General features: G+C 40.6%; 2 protein-coding genes across 2 annotated transcripts; one reads left to right on the forward strand and one right to left on the reverse strand.

Moving 5' to 3' along the window:
• Window positions 1-1,170: 1,170 nt before the first annotated feature.
• On the reverse strand, window positions 1,171-8,170 carry rnf25 (ring finger protein 25). Its single transcript, XM_088341057.1, has 10 exons — window positions 7,962-8,170; window positions 6,996-7,067; window positions 6,830-6,926; window positions 6,677-6,744; window positions 5,286-5,355; window positions 5,138-5,209; window positions 4,925-5,065; window positions 3,415-3,504; window positions 3,201-3,338; window positions 1,171-2,423 (listed from the first exon to the last, which is right to left on the reverse strand). The coding sequence occupies exons 1-10, from the start codon at window positions 7,979-7,981 to the stop codon at window positions 1,938-1,940; spliced, it is 1,254 nt and encodes a 417-aa protein (XP_088197183.1). The 5' UTR covers window positions 7,982-8,170; the 3' UTR covers window positions 1,171-1,937.
• Window positions 8,171-11,025: 2,855 nt separating this feature from the next.
• Window positions 11,026-25,452, forward strand: anapc2 (anaphase promoting complex subunit 2). The gene is made up of 14 exons (XM_088341079.1): window positions 11,026-11,342; window positions 12,013-12,262; window positions 12,377-12,695; window positions 13,763-13,895; window positions 14,120-14,318; window positions 14,720-14,839; window positions 17,452-17,569; window positions 17,641-17,822; window positions 19,326-19,467; window positions 20,754-20,829; window positions 20,895-21,101; window positions 21,911-22,043; window positions 23,674-23,921; window positions 24,983-25,452. Exons 1-14 carry the CDS (start codon window positions 11,250-11,252, stop codon window positions 25,190-25,192), a joined length of 2,430 nt encoding a protein of 809 aa, XP_088197205.1. The 5' UTR covers window positions 11,026-11,249; the 3' UTR covers window positions 25,193-25,452.
• Window positions 25,453-25,859: the final 407 nt, after the last annotated feature.

Genomic DNA, 25,859 nt, shown 5'->3' on the forward strand with positions numbered 1-25,859 from the left:
GCGTCTGACGTCATCACGCACAGGGCCCAGCTGACGGACTGTTATAAACAATAATGTTTATAAGTAAAAATAGTCTATTTAATTGTAGAAAACACAAAGAGAAGGCTTACATAAAGAATGCCCGTAACTGATCTTATCACGCGGTAAATTCGATTTTGTCTTTCTTTAAGGCCCCAATGTGTAATATTTGACCACTAGATAGCACTGTGATGTCAGGCACGAGCGTGGAACAGTGATTCACCGCACAGCACAGCGCCGACCTGAGAGGGGATTCCACGGTATAAAAGACCTAAACTTAACATTGGTATTATAGTTCATTTATTTTTAGTATTCAAATCAATTTCTACTTGGTTTTATTGAAAGTTTTTTGCACCACTAAAAGGCACTAAATATTACACACTGTCCATTTAAGTGCTTATGGTTCACGAATCCCTTAAGGACAGCGTGTATTGTTTAGCGTCTCCAGGTGCTGAAACAAAAAGTCATTTGGAAAAAAAAAACAATTTTATATTCTTTAAAAGATACGCATAAATATATGAACTGTCAAGTAAACATGCATTTGTTAAAATCCTAGGTGGTTGAGCAATTAGCATTTATTTGACGTCCTTACATGATTGGCTGGCATTTTGTGTTTTTTAACATAATAATTTTTTTTCCACAAAATTGAAAACAGAAAAACAGAACGTCGTGAAGAAACGGTTCCACTGCAAGTTATTTTTTGGTCATTTTAAGTATTCTTTTGTTTTGTTTTTCCTTTGTCTCTTTTGAATTTTTACCTTTTATTTTTTTATTTCTTTTCCCCCTTTCTAATTTTTTTTCTTTTCTTTTTTCCCTTTTACTGGCTTTCTTTTCTAATTTTTCATATTTTCTCCAACCCAATGTGGGCCGGTATCATTTTTTACCGCAATCCAAGTGTTTTTTTTAATGACTTTTTGTAGTATATAAAATGCAACTCGTCAACTTTTGCTCTCTACTTCGATTTCTCAAAAAGCATTTTTGTCCATACAACGGTCACACAGTCTACAAAACAAAACAGGCCATGGTCAAATTAAGGGGACATGAAGAACCATCATCCATACTTAGCGTAATGGTAGCCCACATCAAAAGGGGGAGCCACCTGGCCAGATGGGTAAGACCTACTTCCATAAGGCTGAAAAAAAAAAAAAAGAGTTTTTCAATGTTCATAATTTATTCACTGTACAACCACTGATTGATACATCTCAGTTACATTTAAAATAATTTAGGAGGGTTAAAGTATATTCCAGTTTTACTAAATGTTACAGTTTTCAGGGAAGATACCCCAACCTTTTTCCCTGGTTCAATTGGATACATTTCTTATACAAAATGTCAATATTACTATTTAAAAGACAATCGATAAGTCCTGTGTCATCATTAGACATTGAAATGTACAGATGTGTATCACCAGCGTACCTATGGAACTGACGTATCGCCTGATGACGTCCCTAAAAGGAAGCAAAGATTCAAATTGACTAAGCCTATGAATGAATCTTGGGCAGCTGCACCTTTAGTTTCATGAGCTAAGTATACGTCTTCAAAAGAACCAAAACTATATGATAAAGCAGTATACGCAGTCTGTAACACTGGGCAAGAGGCAGCCTGAGAGACTCGCCTGCTGGGCATGTAAACAAACATACACACTTATTCATTCAGAGCTATGATTTGGACCTGCAACCTTAAAACAGCACAGCTTTAAAGGCTAATCGAGACTACACATTCATCATGGTTCATGGATCCCTTGACCACCAGGGTTGTTGGCGCATCACTTCCTGTGGTGTATCTTGGGCAGGTATTACTGACAAAAATGGAAAAGTAAGAACAAGCAAATATGTTGCAGATGTAGAAAGCTAAGCATTATTTTTTTTAATTCAATACCTTTTATTTATATTTCCACACTAAACTGTGTGTGTCTGGGTGTGTCAGAGCTCCTCCTCCGAACCCCCCACCCTCTGCTGGCGGGGCGTCACCCCCCTTGGATCCCGAGCGATCCAGTGGTGGTGTTGAGCCCCCCCTCTTTGGGCAGAGTGCTGTGGAGCCCTCCTGTGAGCCTGTTGAGTTCGCCCTCCAACTGGTTGTTTGTCAGTGAGGGAAAAAGAATGGCTTCCGGTTTGGCGAAATGTCAAGTGAGCTGCATGGACGTCCCCACGTGCAGCGCCTCGCGGTTCCTCAGCAGGGTCCGATGATAGACGGAGCGAGTTTAGGTGTTCTGAGATGGGGGGAGCCCCTCTGATGTGATGCGTTCGAGGCCCGCTCCCCCTCCTGGGGCCCCTGCCGCGGCGCTTGTGAGCCTGCCCATAAGTGCGTGTGCATTGCGGTGCCGGATTAGAGTGCTGCGCTGGGATAGGAAGCTCACATGCGATGGAACGATCCAAAACTTCACTGCTGACATCGAGAGGAGGAGCAGCCTGCAGAAGAATACCAACATTTGCTGAAATTGTCAAGATTCGCAATGTTCATCAATCTTCAAAGTGTGCCGTTTGTATTCCCAAACAGATTTTCTTTGCCTCAAGTAGGCACAGACTGTTTAAGTGTTCCTCCTCACAATTATGCAAATATGTTGCCAAATATTCCATGCGCCATGGGAGTTGAGGAATTTAGTTTCAAAGTTGACGCCATCCGGCATGTTTGCTGTAGGGCTGAGACGTCATTGAAGGAACCACACACTTTCAAAATGGCGAATCTCATTAACACAACCTGTGTGGCGACATTTGAAAGAGACAGCGGTTATAGCAAACAGCGATTGCATACAGCTCATTTCTGCTTGGAGGTAGGCGATTGTGGCATGATAGTTTGGTTTTTCCACCGCGTGTGTCGCTGTTGGTATAATTTTGTCTGGCTATCTCCTCGTTAGCGTTGGGGATGCCCAGGACTTTCCTGTTTCGTTAGCCAAATTGCTATTGCCAGTTTTACCATGTCCCTTGGTTTATTCCCAGCCTGCTTTGCATTTATCGCTACAGCTGTTGTTGCTTTTTTTGTCTGCTTCCGGTTAACCTGGCTTCTCACAAGACACGCTGTCTTAAATGCATCATCATGGAAAATAATTTGAATATACCCATGAAATATATATATTTTATACAGAAAAACCCTGTATTATTTTCTCTCATTTTAGATGTTTAGGAATTTGGGAATACCTTTAAAGACTGTTGTTGAGTGTAACTCTGATATGAGGGTGTGGGTGTCACCTGATTGATGTGTATGAGGAAGCGATTCGACTCCTCTTCAGGATCGATGACACCTCCTCTGCAGCGTTGTCTGTCCAGAACCTTCTGAAGTTCTTGCCATTTCTCCCGGAAATCAGAGCGAATGGCAGCGCCGTCAAGCTGGGTAAGCATGAACACAAGCACCCACTTTATTCCTCACATCTTTGTACAGCCCAGCGCTTACTTTCATCCTCACCTCTGGCAGCTGTGGCGCAGGGCTAGCCATCAGCTGGTCCAGGTCGTAGGTCAGAGGCTCGCGGCAAACGGGACAAACCACTTTCAGTTCCTGAGCAGTAAGATAATTTTGCACATTGATTGAATAAAAAGTCTCCCAAATGAAAATGTATTTTAGTGTCTGTATGAAATATTGCCTGCATGACGCCTATGTGTAAAAAAGGGCACCAAAATGGATTTCGAAACAAAAATCCCAAGCCTAACATTTTTAATTTTTTTTATCTACAATCACCGCATTGTTTAATTCATTGTTAAAAATGTAAATTGTTCAGCGACACTCCATTAAATGGACAATGTAATATTTGGCCACTATATGTCTCTGTATTGAATTGTCTTTGTTGCTATTGATCTCAACGTAGTGAACATCGTTGGCTATTAGACGTGGCACTGGGGGTAAACACGTGATAAAGACATAAAAGAGAAATATCATGAAAGAATGTAAGGATAACAGGCAAAAGTATTTACAAGGTAGTGCTTGGAGTTTTAATAATATTGCAATTAAAACTGTATTGTGTAATGCAACAACAACAAAAAAAGAGTTAAAACTATGAAGACTTAAAGTGACCAAACCTTTTTTTTAACAAGCTTTTTGTGTTACCATAGCAGCAAGATGGCAAACAATCATGTCAGCTACCGCTTAGTGAGCCTCATGTTGTATGTATGTATATATCAGAGCCATACCCACCGAGTGGGAGGTGGCTAGAGTCAAGAACACACTCACCTTCTTGACTCTGGGCGATTGATAGAGGAAGGGATTCCCAGCCCCCTTCCTCAACCCAACCGATGTGTCGCAACACCTGCTATTGGGAATAATTAGGGGACCAAGCCTCATGTTATGTGAAATAAATACAACTTTCTTGACCTACGAGTGTTTATAAAAAAAGATGGACGTTAAAGCTCTGTCGGATTTTTTTTTTTCTACTTGCTAACACCATCTATCTTCTGCCTTAAAGCATCATTTCAGCCTCTGTCAATCTGCTTGTGTGGCGGGTGCAAGGACATGCGTTTCTTAGACGTGCTCCAAAAAACCATTTGTTTTCACCTTTTTGGGAGTTTGGGTTAGGATTGTATTTGAAACAGTCGTTTTCTTTCTTTACCATTTTCATGCTACACGAACAGAAAATCGCAGGCGATAGCATGAAATCACTCCTCCCCTTCCGGTTTTATAACAAAAGATAAAAGCAGATAGGAGCGGTTAAAATATATCTAAAAGCTCTTTGAACTCAGTTGGGCGTAGTAAGCACATACTTGATAAATAAATAAAAATATTCTACTTCCGACTTTTAAAGGACACCTCAAACGACACACCCCACCTTTAATTAGAGTGAAGTTTTTCTTACTAGAAGCGCTAAATAACATACACGGCTGCTTTAAATACATTTACAAAACAAAAGCAACAAATTAACAGATGGATAAAATGTCCTGATAGATTCCAACCATTCGAACTTCTGACTTCCGTGTTGATGACCAACCTGATGTTGCGTGTCTGTCTTGTCGTTGGCCATCTCCTGCAGGCGGCGTTGTATCTCCTCTTCTGAGTGGCTTGCATATCGACCCAGACAGTGAGAGTGGAAGTAGTGATAACAATGCGTCTTGCTGAATAACTCCCCTTCCTGGACAGTCGAGCAAAAAGTGATGTCAACATCCAAGACAAGTAGATCAAAAGAAAATAAATTGGGAGCCACCTTGAATCCATACAAGCAGATGACACAATTCCCGTAGGGGATATTGCTGTCTGTCAGGGTTTCTTTGGCTTTCTGGAAAAAAAGACAGATTTTTTTTTAAGGTCAAAGTAAAACTTCCTGATTCAGGTAAAGGGGTGACGGAAGTGACCTCGATGAGTTGATACAAGATGGGGGAGCCAACGGATGACTTGGCTTCAAGCTCAAGGCTCTGCTGAAGGCTAGAACAAAAAACAACTTCATCATCACTATCTCAAGACAAAACGTAAACAGACTGATATTGGACTTTTGGCAGTATTCCGGTTATGTAAAGCAATGTGAACACACACATATATCGCATTATGGTCTGAGTACTCTGATCAAAATGGTCAGGTTAGTCCTTTTGATTTCGGATTACACGTGCATGGATACCTATTGTATTGTAGCCCTGCTCTCCAAGAAAACATACCATTTATTTTCACTGCTATTCAATTAATAGTCAGATGCAGTTCGTCCTCAGCACATTAAGGTATATTGCAAGTATTTTTTTCATCCAACGTTCTAACATAATGTTAGTAAACGTTCCTTCACAAGGATTCCTCTCAATTAAAATATTATTCAGTACATGTCTTTGAAAAGTCTAAAGAAGAGGTATCCAACCTTTTTCAAGCTGATAGCTACTTTTTATGACTGATTAGCGCAAAGGACACCAAGTTTTAAATGCATTTCTAAAAATAGAAAGCTATCATGCAGTGTCTGAAATAACGTCTGCCCGGACGCCTGGGGCGTGCATCTTTTACGTCAAGCATACAACTTACATAACGTCTCTGCCCGGGTGGCCGACAACTTTTTCAAGAAAGAACATTATTTATTTATTGATTTATTTATTTTTCAAATCAAACGTTTGCTTTATTCCGATTTTGAAATCTTTCTTCGGTTTGGAAATTTCGGAATTTCGGTTCAAAACTTATGACGCTACAAAACGTTAACGTACATTAAAAGTATCGTGGAAAGAGGAGTTCACAACTTTTTCAGAGTTGTCTGCCCTGGTGTCCGGTAACTTTTTGTCATGAGTTTCAGACCCTAAACATGTTATTACTATGTTATTACCATGTTAATTATTGGAAAACGATTTTATTAGAAAATCACAATGAACCCAGCACTAGTGAGCTATTTTCAGAACAGGTTCATGAGTACCACACCTGTTCTTAGGGAGTGCCCTGGTGCTTGTGGGCACCACGTTAGAGAGCGGTGACACAGACTATATCTTTATATGTAAAATGACGATAATACCCTGCGCAATGGCTTATGCGTTTAAGATGTCTCCAGGGTGTGGACTAGCGAACTACAAGACCAAAAGTTGTGCAAACGTTTCAAAGTGTTTTGTGGTTCAGAGAGCACCATGTTGGGGAGCCGTGGTCTAAACACCTTGATTTAGTTCAATCCAATAGGACATTTACTATCAAAACTGGTATTTCAGATCAATTTATGTTTATTGTTCAATACCCACACAATAGCCTTTTAGAGGGTCTGATATTGTTATACAAGATTAAAAAGGTTTACCTGTTTAGCTGGTCATCAGATAGGCCCCGCGGGTTGTGTATGGAGATGTCCGGGGATGAGCAGGGGTACTGTGCAAACAAGCATCAAGTGCATAAAATGTGAGTTAACATTATCTGTCTAGGGGAAAATTATAAAATATGATAGTGGTGCCACCTGATCATCGAGGGTCAGCTTCAGACAGAGTCGTACAAACTGTGATCCAGAATCTTCAGCTGTGGACGGGTATAAAACCAGACTCACCTGCCACCCCCTGAGGGCAAGAAAACAACATATTTGGAGTATGTATCTTGATCTTCAAGATAATGATGAAGATGCTTGCCTGTCCTGCGTCCTGGTGACGCGCAGGTCATCCAGATAGATGGACTGCAGCACTTCAATCTCACACAAAACCCTGAGCAATTGGAACAACAAGATGATCAAGGGAACAGAAAGAAAAAAGGGAAACCACACCAAAATGATGTGTAACTAACAGAAATCGGGAATTTGGAGCTCTGTAACTCTCTGCTGCCCATCGCCTGCTTTGTGTCTTCATTGCAGCCACAGTCAACTCTTTCAAGATGCATGTGCAAGTGCGTGCATTTCTTAGAAGGGCTTGAATAAACTATTCTTTTTTTCCATGTTTTAGGGGTTAGGGTTGGCATTTGGACACTACTAGAAGCAGGCCCTCTCTTGCTTACACCATTTTTATCATTTACACTGACAAATAGAGAAGTCAAGTCATGTTTATTTTTATAGCCCGTAATCTCAAGGAGTCTCAAAGGGCTGCACAGACCACAGATGGTTGCAAACCAGACTATTATTACACCACCCCCTGATCTAAAACATACATGAGGGCAAGGAAAAAGTTTAGAAAAAAGCATGACGTCACTCTCCAGCACTCCCCAAATTCCTCGAACCTAATGTGTCCTGCCACAAAAAGCTATAATAAATTTAAGATAAATGTAAGATAAAAGCAGATAGGTGCAGTGTAAAATAAAGCACAAGGGTTCTTTGAACTCAGTTGGGTTTTGTTAACACATACTCAATAGAGAAAATATTTAACTTAAATTTCCAATTTTTAAAGGACACCTCAAACGACGCACCCCACCTTTAACGTTTAAATGACAAGATTGGGCTGCTGTCAAAATCAGCTAGCGTTAGCTGGGTTGAGTGACTCACGATTGCAAACACTCACTTGGCAGCGAAAAACAAGCGAATGCAGATCTCACAATTTGACCACCAGATCACAGGAGAACAGCATAAAGCTTGATTTTTTTCTTCTCGAAAGAAGTTTGCAAAAACTTACTCGCTCTCTGTCGCAGCCATGATTGCTTGCCTCAAGGCGACAATAATGACTTCTTCTATGTGTGCTAAACGACGGACGCGTGAAGTTGTTGGGCCAGGAGCGCCCCCACCATGTCTCCACCGAACATGTTCATGTTTTGCAGTTCAGTATTAAAATATTCAATTGTGTTTTTCCCCATGGGGGTCTTGAATGGTTGATTTGATTTGAAGAAGGTTCTGTGAAAAATTATGACACTAGTCGATGTACGTGGTGCAGTGTCGTTTTTTTACCTGTTGGGGGAAGCCGTCAGTATCGTCACAAAGTCTAAATCAGGGGTCTCCAACGTGCTGCCCGCAGGACCAGGGTGCCCCCTAAGGACAGCTGAGGGGCCCACAGACCTTTTCTGAAAATCGCTAGAAGTCCTGGGTCATTGTCATCTTCGAGGATAATTTTTTCTTTCAGAGTCTATATAACCTGACTTTCCATGGTCATAACCCTATGGTCTGGTCAATTCATGTTTATTTGTATAGCCCCTAATCACAAGGAGTCTCGAAGGGCTGCACAGACCACAGATTATTGCAAAATACAGACTATGATTACACAAAACCTACACGAGGGCAAAGAAAAACTCATTCAGATTCAGAATATTTATTGTTGTTGTCAAACAACAAAAAAGTTTGTTTGGAGCATCCAGTCATCCATTCATTTTAAAAGGAAATGCAAATATCCACAGAATAAATATCTAATATAAATATAAACAAGAGTTTAGTACCCTTACAGCCTGCAGATATACTGTTGTCCAATCTACCTGTAGATGTTCCGGTCTCCTAAAGTCCAAAATCAAGATCCTGCAGCCAGTACAAAATGCCACAGCGAGGCTTTTAACTAATACACGAAAGTTTGCCCCGATGTGAGTGTGTGTGTGAATGGGTAAGTGTGAAGCACATTGTAAAGCGCTTTGGGGGTCTTCATTGACTTGAAAAGCGCTATATAAATGCAGACCATTTACCATTTTAGCTAACCTGCATTGGCTTCCTGTCAGCTTAAGATGTGATTTTAAGGTTCTGTTGGTATTATACAAAATCATGCATGGACTTATTCCATCATGTCTTTCATATTTAATTTCCCCCTATGTTCCTGTCCCGAGCCTTTGCTCTGAAAATGCGGGTCTACTAGTGATCCCAAGAGCCAAGAAGAAATCAGCAGGTTCAAGAGCATTTTCCATTCAGGCCCCGGTGCTGTGGAATGCTCTGCCCTCTGAGATTTGACCTGCAACCTCAGTGGAACTGTTTAAATATAGGCTTAAAACACACGTATATTATATAACTTATGAATGACCTATATTCATGTTGACGATGTATGTGCATTGTTTGTTAATGCTACATCCATTGCATACGTGGTCATACTTTTTATTTTATTTGTTTTATTTTATATCATACTTTCTTTATTTCAAGTATAGTTGTTTGTTAATGCAACATCTATTGCAGCCTGGTCATCCTGAAACGAGGTTTACCTCATGTGCAGTCCCTTTTTAAGGTTTCTTAATTTTCCTAATGCTGAGGTTTTTGAATTTTGCCTTGTAATGATCGTCTGTAATTTGCAATCGTCTGTGCAGCCCTTTGAGACTCCTTGTGATTGAGTTGACTTGGCCTGTACTGACTGGTATCTTCTCCCTTTGGTAAGTAGGTGGAAGAGGTGGTGAGCAGGATGGTGCCGGTTCCACAGGATGTTGTGGACTCTTCTCAGACAGCGAGGTGATGCTGATCTCGGGAAGAGTTAATCCCATAATTTTCCTGGCTGCTTTCACCCCCTGCTGGAGCACCCGCTGGTCAAGCCTTAGTGCAGCTGGAAAACCACACTAAGCAACCGTACATCAGTACATTGCTGATGGCACCGTTGTAGAAGTTTGCCATTAGAGCTCTGGAAATGTGACTGTTCCTCAGATATTCTGGGAAGTAGAGCAACTGCTGTGCTTTTCCCACTGCTGAAACAGTATGGTCCCACCACTGTTACCTTAGGGAATCCAAAACTTCTCACCCCCTCTACCTCCTCATTGCGAATAGTGAGAACATTGTTATTATAGAATTACATAGTAAGTTACATATTAAATCAGTAAATGTTAAAGTGCAATTGTGTCCGATAGTCATCATCGTTCAATCGGGGAACATGAACAAAAATATATACCTGTCAACCTGTACGTTTTTGCCGTACAAAGTACATTTATTATGCATTTTAAGTACAAGAAAATCTGTAAGGAAAAATGCAAATTTGTCAATTATGGGTGCCATCCGGTACACACCGACTATCCCGAAACGGCAAATCAATCAAGTCAAACGAGTTCGAGTTGTGTAGTGGAAGGAAGTCTGTCTCTTTTTAGAGAACCAGCTTATTAGGCTCAACTCATTAAAGAGAGCCGACTCTCAAACGGCTCACTTGCTTTGATGCATTATATTACGCATCATTACTGTTGTATAAAGAAGTTAAAAAAATGAAGTATAAAAGGAGAAAATGAAAAAAGACAAGTTTGTGGTTATCCCTTTAATCAGTATATAACCAACAATAATTTAATGCAGAAAATGAATTAATAATTTGAATAAGAAAATGTATTATCCTACTTAATTATATTTGCATGTATTTTTCCTTCTACGGTGAACGTCCAAGCTATTTAATTTTTTAACCTTTTTTATAATAAACCTCATTCAGGTCGAGCAATTCAGTATATCACAACAAAATGTTAATTAACAATATTATGATATAAAGAAAAACATGTACAATATAACATGTTAAACTACATGAATAAACACGTTTGGGAAAAAATATGATGCAAGATTTTTTTGTATTTTGTCAGGGAAAATACAACATTTTGTGAAGGGCATGGAGCCGTGGAGGTTGACAGGTATGGAACAGTGAGGTAATTGTTCTTATAGAATTACATATTAAGTTACATATTAAATCAGTAAATGTTAAAGTGCAATTATGTCCGATAGTCATCATCGTTCAATCGGGGACCATCAACAAAAATAGCTCTCAGCTTGAAAAAGGTTGGAGATCAAAGATAGAAACGTAGACAAAGAAGAAGCAGCAGTGACGAGGATGTGGTAATGGGAGGCGGTAATGTCCCAAAGAGTTGAATGCCAACCACCGTTAAACGCTAAGAAGAAGAAAAAGAAGAAGAAGAAGAAGCGGAAAAAAATAATACTCTTCGAACTAAGCGATGGCGGGTGCAATTAAAAAAGATAAATATTGCGATTGTTAGAACAATTTTACCAGGCTGGCTCCCGCAGCGGTGGCTTTTCCGTTTAGTGTAAAATGTGTGAAGTAGTGATGGAATCCGCTGAATTTTCCGGATGTGAAGCTCAGCTCGGTGTCTCTGAAGCTTGGGAAACTGTCACAACAGTATTGGTGAGGCTTTGGTTGCAAAGCGTGCATTTTCCCCATAAATCTATTAGTCTTCAGATTCAAATTTACAAAAGATTCGATAGGTTCCATTTTGTGCTGTCGATACTCGATACTTTTGTCAATTGACGACGTTGGAAGCTCGATCCGCGTAAAAGAAGGATGTAGATATTCGTAATTCGGTATTGTTACCTGAGAAAAAAAAATCCACTTTGCTCACATCTTTGTGCTACTTTTGCAAATGTTAGCCGGTGCAGTTTTCCTTACGTATAAGGTGCTAATGCAGTTCTTCACGTCTACCAAATTTGGAGTATCGGTGAAAGGGGGAAAAGAAAGAGAATACTAAAACCAGGGGTCTTCAACCTTTTTCAAGCTGAGAGCTACTTTTTGTTACTAATTAACGTAAATGTCATCCAGTTTTGTATGCATTTCTAAAATCACTGATTTTCATGTTATTAACAGGTTAATGATTGAAAGTAGGGTTAAATAGACCCAGTCAACAACTTAAAAATAGTTTTACTAGAAAATAACAATGACTCGGCACTGGTGAGATATTTTCAGAACGGGTCCGTGGGCACCTCAGCTCTCCACGCTGGCTCCACGTCAGACCCCTTGACAGATTGTATCTTGATTTGTAAAATTTTGAAATAACTCTGCAATGGCTTATACGTTTCAGATGTCTCCAGGGTGCGGACTAGAGGACCAAAAGTTGTCCACAAGTTTCAAGGTTTTGTGTGGTCAGGGTGCTACGCAGGTTTTGGCTGGTTGGCTTCTAGAGACCCTGCAAATACGTTTGTCCTCCTCGGTGGTTCCTGAGTTCTGGTGTGGACTCAACCAGGTGGAAAATGAAGTTGATGAAAGGGGTCGTGTTTTGGTTCTCCTCACTGCTTTCCGGACACTGCTTGAACGACTGCAGCCATTTTTAGGCAAGTTGAGCACACTTAATAGTAGGGAATGATAAGTTATCCAAAATTCTCCTCTGTTGCTGTGATTTATCACTATTTGTTGTAATGTATGTCATCCACTCCTCTGTTCTGTAGTGGGGCTGGAGTGCTTGGGGACTTGTCAAGATGAAGCCCCAGAAGGTCTTGGGGGGCTCCAGAAGCGTGCCTTCACCATCATCAGGGGCCTCCTCCTCTTCCCACCCTCGCAGCTTCTGCAAGAGCGAGTGCTGGACTTCTACAGCAGGACTTTCTCTGTTTACATGAAACGAAGGGGACACGTGAAAGGGGACAAGGAAGTGGAGGACCAAGATTCAGAAGACCTGGAAGGGTGTGCTTGCGGCGGATGCGGAGTCCCTGCAATTGAGTGCTGGTGTCAGGAGGCTCTTGAACATCTGCAGGAGCTCGGCCGGATCCTGTGAGTGTGAACACAAAATATAACTAAAGGATATGAACATTGTAAAATAATGTTTCATTTTTAATTCAGCTGTGCCAGTTTAGAAGAACTTACCTGTATTTTTTTAATGAAATGAAATGATCTGCATTTATATAGCGCTTTTCAAGTCAAGACTTCCCAAAGTGCGCTTCACATTTCCCAATAGCGGCCGTGCAGCCATGTTAGGCGCTAACCTGCTCATTGGAGGTATTAGGGGTTCAGTGTCTTACACAATGACACTTCGACATGTAACAAGGAGGAGCCGGGATTCGAACCTGCGGTCTCTTGATCCCAAGACGAGCTCTCTACCTCCTGAGCTCCAAGTCTTCTCTTCTCTTGGCTTGGCTGTTTTATCTGTCGTCTGTGTCTGGCTGTTTCAGAGGTTAGATTGGGCCCAAAAAATCAAGCTCAAAATCGATGCAAACCCGTAATTTCATATTTTAATTGTGAGGATTTGGGAGGACGAGAGTTGAATAATGATAAAAAAAAATTGTCTTTTGCAACTAAGTTAAATAGGATTGTATAAACATTTACATCTTTTATATTTCTGTGGCTGGAGAGGTAGCATTAACTGACACTTTTCCATAATCGATGGGTTTTTTCTAAGGGTTGGCAGGAAAATTTTAAGGCCATCCTTTATTTACACTGGTAGAATATTTGGCCATAAAACAGAGGTCGACTGTTTATCGGCAACCATATTTTAGAATTTGACTGATATCGGTATTGTCAATTTTATTCATACGACGGGCTGATTATTAAACCTCAAATACAGCTGAGCCTCTCTCTCTGTCGCTCCTACTTCTCTCCTCTCTACCCACCCTTCGCCTTTTGATTGGCTTAGCAACCGAGGCGGAGCCACTGAAGCAAAATAAAATGTTTTCCGAATCCACACTGCCTGCTTGTCTGTCTCTATCTCTTTGTCTATACCTGTCTGGCTGTCTGCTTTTTATGTACAAATATAGATTTTTTGAATTTAAAAAAAAAGAAAATACATCAACAATATTTTTGTTGTTATTTTAATCTTGTTTTCTATCACTCATGTTTTCTAGGTCCAGAGTGGAGCTTCTGGAGTGGGTTAGCTGTGACGCCGTCACTTCCATCTTGCACCGTCTCATCGAGCAGTGGCTGGAACAGCACTGCCGTGGGGAGTATGACCGATCCTTTCTGGATGACTTCCAAGAGGTGCGCTCGTCTTGCTGCTTCCATCAGTCCTTTCTTAAGTTGATTTCAACTTGCGGATGAAATTTTTTGAGTCCTTTGGTAGATTTTTGTATACTTTCTTATCACTACAGTGTTTTACAAGCTGGAATTTTAACCGAGAAGATCAGGGCAATCCTCATACTAAGGAATACATTGTCAGTGGAACTTGATCGCTATGAGTGCATTAACCTGATCGCATCCCGCAGTGGTTGGAGTTGGTGGTTGGCTGGCTAGGTCAAGTGTTCTCCAGCCAGGAGGTCGGCACCGGCCCCTCCAGTCCTGGCGTCTCGGGCTCTCCAGCTTTGGCCAGCTCAGTATTGAAGCAGTGGCGGTGTCACATGCATCAGTTTTTCTGCAGGATCTATGTCAACATGAGGATAGAGGAGCTGTTCAGCATAATCAGAGGTAATCATGCCAGCAAGGCTAAAAAAGAATGGGCCTGTTTGGGAAAAATGCATGGCAGATTAGTGGTTAGCGGGCAGTTATGAGGTCATGGGTTCAAATCCAGCTACCATGCGTCCTGTTCGGAGTTTGCATGTTCTCTCCGTGTTGCACAAGTTTCCTCCGAGCACTGCGGTTACCTCTCACGTTCCAAATCATACATTTCAGCTTAATCGGCCGGTCCAAATTGTCCCTAGGTGTGAATGAGTGAGTTGTCTTTCTCAGTGTGTCGTGCAACTTGCTGGCAACCAGTTCACTGCCAGAAGATAGCTGGGATGAGTTTCAGCCCCCCCGCCACCCTTCTTAGTATAAGCGGTGCAGATAATGGATAGATGGGAGTAATGCTTTTTAATAATCTCATTTAGAATTCCCGGAGTCCAAAGCTGCAATCGAAGATCTCAAGTTTTGCTTGGAAAGAACCAACCAGCGGCAGCAGCTCCTCACATCTCTCAAGTCCACTTTTGAGAATCGTCTGCTTCACCCAGGTGAGTTCTAATTGGCTTGTGAACTCAATTGGTTCTTTACTGTTCCTTTAAAGCAGACATGCCTAAACTACAGTCTGGGGCCCAAAGTTCATACTAAGAATTGAAACAAACAAACTATGAAATAACAGAATTAATTTTAAATTTGTGACATATAAAAAAAGCTAAAAATGAAACATAAGATCCCTGAAAGGGATACAAAATTTATACAAAAATATTTACGGATCTAGAGAAATCAATTGTGAAATACAAAACAATATTAGTTTTTTATACACTCAACAAAATTACAGCCAAAGAACAACATTGAATCCGTGGAAAAAATGCAAAACAACAAAATAAAAAATGGTAACTCCTCAGTGCTATAAACAAAAATGCAAGAAGTTTTAACCATTTAAAAATTTAACTTTTCACCAATTAAGTCTGAAACACTACAAAACCCCTGAAAAACACGTGAAAACGTATCATTTAAAACGGGGGTGTCAAACTCATTCTAACTCGGGGGCCACACGATAGAACAAACATTGTGTCGGGGGCCGGACTATTAGATTAAAGAGAAAGAAAAAGAGGGATAAAGAAATAAGAGAAAGAGGGAGGGAAAAGGAGAGAGGGCGGGACAAAGAAAGAGGGAGAGAGCGTGAGAAACAAAAGAGATAAAGAGAGAAGTCGTGAGAGAGGGGGAAAGAAAGGGAGCGGAAGAAAGAAATCCAGACAAATAGAAAGACAGAAGGAGAGAGAAGAGAAAAGAAAGCACGAAGGGTAGGAAGAGAGAAAGAGAAAAGGAAACAAGGAAGTTAGAGCAAAAGAAGTTAAAAAGACACAGAGAGAGAAAGAGACAAAGAGCAACAGAGGGAAGAGAAAAAGAGAGACACAGAGTGAAAGAGACAGAGAGTGGGAGAAAAGGGGTGGAAAATAGAAAGAGTGAGAGAGAAAAGAAATACAAGTACAGTGGAACCTCGGTTCTCGACCATAATCCGTTCCAGAACCCTGTTCGAGAACCGATTTGTTCGATCACTGAAATCATTTTTCCCTATAAAAATAATGTAAATCGTTTTAATCTGTTCCAACACCCTGAATGTTTACCTTGAATGTTTAGCGTAAACATAAAGCTAGCCCAGGCTAATCGTACGTCCGCGTTATCGTAATCTTCCGTACGAAAGATTACGCTAACATGAACGTGTATAAATAAAAAAAAGGATAAAGAAAATAATTATGAATAGGATTTCTTACCTTTGTGGTGGTCAGCAGACATAAAACAAACATAAAGCTAGCCCAGGCTAATCGTACGTCCGCGTTATCGTAATCTTCCGTACGAAAGATTACGCTAACATGAACGTGTGAAAATAAAAAAAATCAGGTCGTTTACAAGTCATTTAGCACCCGGGTCTCCACAACAAGTGGTGAGCGGTTCATTGGAAAGGGGGCTCCGTTCCAACACCCTGAAAGTTGGGCTCCGTTCCAACACCCTGAATGTTTACCATGAATGTTCAACGTAAACATAATGCTAACCCAGGCTAATCGTACGTTCGCGTTGTCGTAATCTTCCGTACGAAAGATTACGCTAACATGAACGTGTATAAATAAAAAAAAGGATAAAGAAAATAATTATGAATAGGATTTCTTACCTTTGTGGTGGTCAGCAAAAGGCGCAGGTGGACGGTGGGGAGAGGATCAGACACTCGTACACCTCCTTCATATTTTGCTATCATTTCTTTCTTAAATGCAATAGTTGTACGCACTACTTTTCCTTTTTCACCCGTAGCAACTTTGCTGCTTGCACTGACTTTCTTCGGAGGCAAAATTAGGGTCTAAAACACTTGGTACACCTATATTAAAAGCGAAAGCAAAACGAAGCACGTCCGCAAGCGATAACAGTTGGTCACGAAAAGAGCACCCGTACGCCGCTCAGCATCGCACCCTAGCGTACGCACTCACACATTACCGGCGTTCGAACTCCGATTTTTTGACCGAACAGCGAAGCAAGTATTTCTGGAAATTTTTGGTCAGACTTCGATTTGTTCGAACTGAGAGGCGTTCGAAAACTGAGGTTCCACTGTACAGTGTCTTTGTTTGAGGCACCTTTCTTTGGCAACATCAAGTTGACATATTTCAACCTGCAGCTTGTTTTTCTCTTGCACTTCTCTGAGTGTTGTCTCGCGGGCCGGATTCAATCTCTTAGCGGGCCTGATCTGGCCGCGGGCCGCCTGTTTGACACCTGTGATTTAAAATGTGTGAAACTCAAAGAAGACGATCAGCAGTTTCGACTGAAGATTGATGTTCAGAAGCACCATACCTCACCCATGAAAGACAATGCGTCAAGTTTGAGTGGCTGTTTTGGCTTTTGCTTTTAGCACCAGACAACAACTCTACTTTGGAGCCATCAATAGCAATAAAATCAGTCCAATTTTGTCCACTTTTCTTCAAAGGGAGCCCATAGAGCCATTACGTTGAGAACGACATATCAATGCACCCCAGTAAAAAAAGAAAAAATCAAAGAGGTCTTTTTATTCCTATTTTTTTATTATGTGGCCTTCATAAGAAAAGGTTTGGACACCCCTGCCTCTAGCGGTCAGTCTTAACAGGAGAGTAAATAGTTATTTCATTCATCATCTCATCAGGTGTCCACACGTCGGACATTCTCACAGTTTACATCTCGGCTATCAAGACTCTCCGAGAACTGGACCCATCCATGGTGGTCCTTCAGGTCGCCTGTCAGCCAATCAGAAAGTATCTCAGGTGTGTTTGTTGCGTTCACCAACAACTTTAGCTAAACCTGGAAACCAATTTGCGCCTCTTTTGACTTTCAGGACACGGGAGGACACTGTGCGCCAAATCGTGGACGGCCTGACGGGCGATGCGGTGACAGGTTGCACCGATCTGGCGTCAGAGCTCTGCCGAGGCGACCCCGTTACTTTGGAGATGCAAGACAGTGACGAGGAGGGTGGCGACCCGGAGGGGTGGACCCCTGACCCCACTGATGCCCTCGCTGGTCAGTGATAGTATCAAACTATGGCTCAGAAATTAATAGAATGTAATGGGATTTTGGGGTTCACATCTAATTATATTATGTATTAAATCGTATGCATTTGTTTTTACGTTTTCAGAATTGTGTTGTTTGTTTATGACAACCTAAAAAACATTGGTAATTTTGTTTTGGGGGGGGTTAATATATATATATATATATATATATATATATATATATATATATAAAACCATTTTAAATAAATAAATAGTTTTTAAAATAATACAAAACTAAACAAACTTACCTTTTTTTTAAAAAATATTATAATAAGATTTGAGACACTTACTTATTATTCACTTAAAAAATACATCAAAACAAAAATAAATGGTGAAAATACTGAAATGGCTTTAAACAATGAAAAGAAGCAAACCAAAGACGAAGATACCATTCTTGCACTAAATTATTTTGGGGCATGAGCTTAACAACATAACCAAATTTTCTTTTTTCTTTTTCTTTTTTTTTAATTGCAGTTTTTAAAAGCTCAGTGAACTTTTTAAAATAATAACCACATGCTAGTGCTTTTTCATTGGTGCAAATAACCTTTCCCCAAAATGTTTCAACTTGTTTGATTGGGGAAGAATTTATTATGTTTGGAAAGAGGCACAGCTGCTGAGTGGTTAGCGCTTCAGGGTTAAATTCCAGTTGCTGACCTCTTCATGCAAAGTTTGCATGTTCTCCCCGTGCTTGCATGCGTTTCCTCTGGGCACTCCGGTTTCCTTCCACATTCCAAAAACATGAATGTGCGGTTAATTGGCTTGTCCAAATTGTCCCTAAGTGTGAATGAGCGATTGAGTTGTCTGTCCCTGTGTCCCCTGCGATTGGCTGGCAACCAGTTCAGGGTGTCCCCTGCCCACTGCCCGAAGACGGCTGGAATGAGCTCCAGCACCCCCGCAACCCTAATGAGAATAAGCTGTGCGGATAATGGATGAATGTTTGAGGAAAAATATTGTATTGAATATTAGCCACACGTTATTGCTAGCAAAGGTATTAATTAATTAATTAATGCAGTTCACTTTTGAAGACATGTTTTCTATATTGTGAATCTGAAATCGTTTCCAGTACAGTTTGTTCCATATGATTGATAAAAACAGTGTTTAATTAAGTATTAAGCGCATGTTAATGGTAGCAATGGTGCTAGTCCATCAATGCATTTCACTTTTGAAGAATTTTCTCTTCTTTTTATTTATGAAATAGTCACGGGACAATTTGCTTCATATGTTTGAGGAAAAAATGTTTAATGAAATAGCAATCAAATTCTTATGTTAGCAAAGGCGTTATGTATATTTATACAGTATGTATGTGTCTCAAAGTATCCAATTTTATCGTCTTACAATTGTGTACTTTTAGTGTAGATATGGGAGTGCCCCCAAGGGAGTCGCTCGTAACAGCTAGTCACTACATCAGTGATGCTAGTAGCTAATTCTAGCCATGTCAGTCGGTAATCCTTTTCTTTTCTGGGGGGTATATTAGACAAGTCAGGCCCCAAACGAAGGTCATCGGACATCATCAGCCTTCTTGTGAGCATCTACGGCAGCAAGGAAATTTTCATCGACGAGTACCGCACCGTGCTGGCCGACAGATTGCTCTACCAGCTCAATTTCAACACTGCCAGGTATATGCTTTTGCTACGCCCTTGTGACACCCACAGGCAGGGTTCCTATTGGTCCTTGAGATCCTTAAAATATTTTAAATTTGAATGTTGTGTTTTGAGGGATTGATAAGTCGCCGAATTTGGGGTAATGTGCTTGTAAATGCTTGAGATTGTTGCCATGTTTCTCAACAAGTCTGATCTAAAAGAGACAACTTTTTTTTGAAGCAATGCTTGATTTTTATTTTTATTTCATTTTCGAAGTTTACATAGAAAACGCGTAATTTGCCATGAACTACGGAAAACTTGTAGTATTTGGTAGCACTGTAATTATTTTCATAACCTTTCTTATTCCGTCACCCACAGGAAGTTGTTTTTGTCCTGAGGCAGCAAAGCAGCCCAGTTAGGGGCAGTGTTCACTATACGAAAGACACTGGCCAAAAATGGCATCCTTGGGAGAGTTCCCAAGCAAAAAACACTGCTGTGACAAAAGAAGATTTGGAGAACCATTCGAGATCAGGATAACCTGCTGTGGTTGACGATTTAATGAATTATCTTCTTTACCAAAAGTCCTGAAGGAGAACGTCCGGCCATTAGTTTGTGCCCTCAAACTTGAGCGCTCTTGGATCATGCAACAGGACATGGATGCAAAACAAAATGAAGGCTTTAGAGTGCCCAATTCAGAGTTTTGATTTCAATCCAATGTAGATGCTGTGGTGGGACCTTAAACGGACAGTTCATGGCAGATTTTAAACAGTTTTGAAAAGTTTGGGCCAAAACTTCTACACAGCGTTGCGATACACTCATTACTAATAATTGTAAACGCTTGAATTATGTTATAGCTGCCAAAGGTGGCACAACTCGCTATTAGTTTCAGGGGGAATTACTTTTTCACACAGAGCTACATGGTTTTTTTTTTTTGTTTTTTTTTTTGTGCCTTAACAAATTGAATCATAATTTCAAAATTGAATTTAGGTTGTCTCTGTGTGATATTATAATTGTTTTGATGATCTGAAATCTTTGTGCGTGATAAACATGCCCCCACAAAAAAAAAAATCAGAAATGGGACAAATACTTTTCACGGTACTGTATGTATTGATAAATGCACACGCACGATTAAAATTTGTATATGTAAACTGCAAATATATTTGAGGATCTGCAAAATGCACAATAAACACCAGATTTCATATTTTAATGGTATTGGCTTTGATAATCCTTAAAATGTACTTGAATTTGGCCATGAAAAAAGTGTACAAACCCTGCACAGGGGGCTCGTGTCAAGCCCGGTAACATAACTGTTGTGTTTGCAGGGAAATCAGAAATGTGGAGCTGCTGAAACTTCGCTTTGGAGAGTCGCACATGCACTACTGTGAGGTCATGCTCAAGGTAGGCAGACGATAATTTGGGTCGTTCGGTGGAGATCAGCTAAATTGCTGCTGTATTTGGCACAGGACATGGCCGACTCCCGTCGGATCAACAGCAACATTTGCGAAGAGGAGGACAAGGAAGAAGGGGAGGAGGCCCGGCCGTCCCCGTGGCTGTCGGCCATTATCCTGTCGTCAGAATTTTGGCCGCAGCTGAAGGAGGAAAAGATGGAGCTGCCCTCCCTCGTGCAGGAGGCAATCGACGCCTACACGCGACGATACGAGAAGCTCAAGGTGCAGGCGGAGGAACGGGTTGCCCATTAGCATGCATCGATGCAATATTTGATAGATAACTCTATTTTTCTACAAACATGCAAATGAAAATGTCCCTTTGCAGGTTAGTGAACTCAAATCTATGGGGCTTTTTGCTTTAATAAGCTATTTTAGAATAAAATAGAACATGCTTGCAAAAAGATTCGACATGGTGGTTCTGGAATAACACATAATAAAGACTTGAAAGAGAAGAATGAGATGAAAGAATGTCAGGATAAATAGGCAAACATATTTTCAAGGTAGTGTTTGGAGTCTGGCCTAACTTGTGAGTACATTGTAATAATAGCGCAATGAAAAGTAGTGCAATTACATTTGGCAGCAACAGAATTGTCAAATGAGTGGAAAAATAAGATATGAATCACCTTATTGTTCTACAACGCCCATTTTTCAATACATCTGGCCAGAAATAAATTCTTCAGTCTTGTTTAGGGTGGTGATGGCCACTCTGAGCTTGTTAGTCGTCGTTTTAAGGGACTTGTAGCGCCGACTGGAGGGCAACAGGTGCGAGGAATCCTTTAAAAGGTTTAATATCATTTTACATTTGAATTAAAGCAAATTCGATGTTAAAAACATCTATCGTTTTCATTAGCTTTTCCAGAATTGCATACTTTAACTGAAATATAATAATTAGAAAAACAGCCCTCCAAAAGTTCCTCAATTCATTCGTATTTCTTCATTTTCAAGTTCAAATGAGTGATTCGCTATTTGGGTTTAATGCATTTGTCGGCATTTCTGTCTTCTCTGCTTATTTTATTCCATGTTGGCATCAGGCCATGCGCACTCTGAGCTGGAAGCCGCACTTGGGCTCGGTCACGCTGGATGTGGAGCTGGAGGACCGAACCATCAGCAACATCAGTGTGTCTCCGCTGCACGCCGCCATCATCCTGCTCTTCCAGGACAAAAGTCTGAATTTTATTTCCCTCTCATTTCCTCAAATTTAGCTGCTTTATTCCTGTCTAAGAAACAAGCTGTGGGTCTGGAGTTTGGGGAAAAAAGATTGGTATTTTGGAAGATTGAAGGCTCTGTTACATCTGGCGTCAAAATTCTACAGCATTTGACCAAAAGAACATGATGCCAACACAGGGTTCCCGCAGATCCTAGAAATGATTTCAAAGGCATTGGATTCATTCTTCTAAAAATAAGGCCTTAATTGGCATTAAAATGTCTTAAATCAATGTTTGCAAGTCTTGAAAATTTGAAGACATTGTTAAGATTATATTTGTTTGAACTAAAAGGATTTAGTACATTTATCAATGGTCATTTTTAATAATTCACTGATGTATTTTCGTGGGAACATCAGCCATTTCAGGACGGATGCACGTCTTCGATCTAACCACAAAACAGAGCAACTTCAAACAGACACGTTTACTTTTCACCATGTCCTGAAAATGTCACTTTAATGAGAAATGGCTTTACGACAAATGTTTTGCCATGGCTTAAAGCTGTGTCAAGGCACGATATATGGTTTTGGGTTTTTTTTTCAATTGTGGGATTTTTTGTCAACTTGCTCCTAAATTTTAATTTCAAAAGGCATTTAAAAAAATCTTAAGTCTTTAATTTAATTTGCCTTAAGCTGTAGGAACCCTGCAATAGTATCGCATGATGGTGTAAGTGTGATGGGACACTGTGTAATATGGCCAATAGATGTCGTTGTATCGAGTAGTGCAACCGAAAACGAATGCTACTAGGGCACACGGTAAAATACAAACTACAGGGACTCAGTGACCGAACTGCAACGTTTTCCTTCTCATTCTTTTGCCCAGCTTTTTACAGGGTTTTTGGGGGGTACTTGTAGCAGCAAGATGGCGGACAATCATGTCAGCTCCCTCAAGGTCAACCTCATATTATGTAAAACATATACAAATATTTGATACCTAAGGGTATTTTTAAAAATGCACATGTATATGATAATTTGTGTATATTTGCTTATTATTCAAAAATATATTTTTTTAATTTTCTCTTTTTTTTTATGAATGAAGTTATTTTTTTTACTAATAAGAGGTGCTAAGTAATACACAATGTCTCTGTAAAGCAGTTGAACAAACAAATGCCAGAAAAATTAACCAAGGATTAGGTAATTTATAAACGACGATTAAAATTCAGTATATTTGAAACAAAATTTAATGCTGAATATGGAAATTGGTTATTGCGGCTGCATTTGCTTAAAATGTAAATATCTCAACCTATGATTATTGCATGTTCATATGAGAGTAAATGCATTTATGATTCAAAATCAATTGTTTGAAAGGGTGATTTATGAATTGATTTATTTTTTTTAAACCACTCGGAGACCGTAAATAATAGACAATGTCTCGTTGAAGTAGTCCGGCAAAAGATTTACTTTGTTGTATGCCTTCAAAAAACTGAAACATTGTTTGTACTTATTCACAAGTTTACTCAATACATGAGCATACACACTAGGAACTACTTTAGCTAAAAATGTTTGGTAATTCCCCAATGTCCTTTTTTTTTAACGCATTATACTTTTTAGACAGTATTTTGCTTGCCAATTTCTGTATTTATTTCCCTGCAGGTAGTTGGAGCCTTGAGGAGCTGAGCGTCAGGCTAAGCGTGCCCAAAGAGGCAGTGCTCAGGAAGTTAGCGCTGTGGCAGCAGCATGGCGTCTTGCGTGAGGAAAGCAGCGGACTCTACACCGTGCTGGAGACCGCTTCCTCCTCCAAAGACAAGATGGAGCACGGCGCCGTCATGATGGTCGACAGTGACGACGAGCACGACTCCAACACCACCACGCAGAGGCAGCAGAAGGAGGAAAAGATGCAGGTGACGCGGGGAATGCATTTTGGAACAGTAAAAGCTTGGTGGGGAATGCAATTACAAGCTATGGGTAGTACTGGGCATGTTACTAAAAAATGTAATGAGTTGCAGTTAGTAGTTACTCCATTTAAAAAGAAATTTCCTCAAAACAAAAGAAAAAGTTGCACGTGATTCTATAAGTATTTAGTTACAAATTACCATAGATACTCGCATTGACCTGACCCCCTAACACTTCTTTAAAATACCCACACAATAAAAGAAATGGAAGAAAACTTATGAAGCCATCATATTCCTTTGGCTGGCTTATGCAATCCTAAGAGCTTGCAAATGAAAACTTGGTTGAGACACTCCATATCTATTTTGGCTTCAGACCACTCAAAGATGAACTTCTTCATTTTTACCTCCCGCAAAGATGTTTTTTTTTTCTCCAGGCATGGTGTATTGCAAAAATTTTTCAATTAAAAAAAAAAAACATTTAGCACACTGTCAATTCCGTGCTCACGTTCTTCCCATCGATTGAGTTGGTTTGTTGTTCCTGTACTAGCCACGCCCCCACTCCCAACACACTGCCTACCATTCGGTACTGGAGACACACAACCAAAAATACACATATAAACTGACCCCCGGTTTCAGTATTTTGTTTTATAGATGTAAATACGGCTTGGATACGGGTATCTAGCTTTGGAAAAGTGTATGATGAATAATTCAGTGTCCTTATATTCCATGCTTGAGTAACTATAATCAGGTGTACTTTAAATGTGTATATAAACTTCCTGATGACGATTGATGTGTTGTTACATTGTGTGCAAAGGAGTGACAGTTAGCAATAAGGTGACTGTGACTAAGCATCTCGATGCAAGTAGCAGAGTAACGCACCATACTGTAACAGTTGTTATATCTTACTCGTAACGTGTTACAGTACTCGTATTTGCGTTCCAGGAATGCACTAGTTTGTAACACATTAGTCCTAACACTGGCAATAAAATCTGAAAAATATCAGCTGTTGTTTAAAGTGTAATTGATATGTGTTGCCAAATGTATGACTTGGATTGCTGTGTGTGCGGCAGCTGTTTTGGGCATATGTCCAGACGATGCTGACCAACCTGGAGACCATGACGCTTGAACGCATCCACTCCATGCTGCGGATGTTTGTGGTCACGGGGCCTGCGGTGACCGAGATGGATGTGACAGAGTTGGAGGCTTTCCTGCAGCGCAAGGTCCGCGATCAACAGCTCCTCCAGTCTGCTGGTTCCTACAGGCTGCCCGAGACCACCTGACCAAAAGACCGCGATTTCCAAAGACTTTAAGTGACTTGTGTCCTTTTGTTTGGTTGCAGTCGGGACTTGGACGAATGCTTAACTGTTGCACATGCGCTCTGACTTGTTGGTTTTCTAAATATGAGCCATCACTCTGTTAAACTATCAACGTAAGTAAGGTGGTAAAAGCAAACATCACAACTTCTAAGTGTCCTCAGACTAACGTGGCATGCAGCAGGAGACAAAACTTAGCCCATTGTTAATAAAGAAAGGACACACTACTGGGTACCCTTGTCTATCTATCCATCTACCCTGGTAATATCCCTCGAGAGGGGTGAACGACAGCAAGACAGACACATACAAAAATAAAAAAGGGAAACAGCAAAAAACACAAACATTTTTGGACCATGGCCAACGCAAATGCCCAAACATCCAAACAAGTTAGGTACCCCGGCACCCAAGTCGGTCATGCTTTCGTCCCTCAAGGTGAAACGGGACACGAGAAAGCGGCCCATGTCACTTGGGTCAGGGTGACCCAACACACTCTTCTGCAGGGCCCGACAGCTTTCACTGGTTTACCCCCGCCGCATCATACAGGTGCCCTGCCCATCCCTTAGAACAGGCCCAAACATCCCACTACCCTTTCACAACTCCTCTCTACTCATTCCTATCACCAACAAGAAGTCTA

The sequence above is a fragment of the Urocampus carinirostris genome, chromosome 1 (assembly GCF_059441175.1).
Source record: "Urocampus carinirostris isolate Australia breed hairy pipefish chromosome 1, RoL_Ucar_1.0, whole genome shotgun sequence".
In the NCBI taxonomy this organism is placed as follows: Eukaryota; Metazoa; Chordata; class Actinopteri; order Syngnathiformes; family Syngnathidae; genus Urocampus; species Urocampus carinirostris.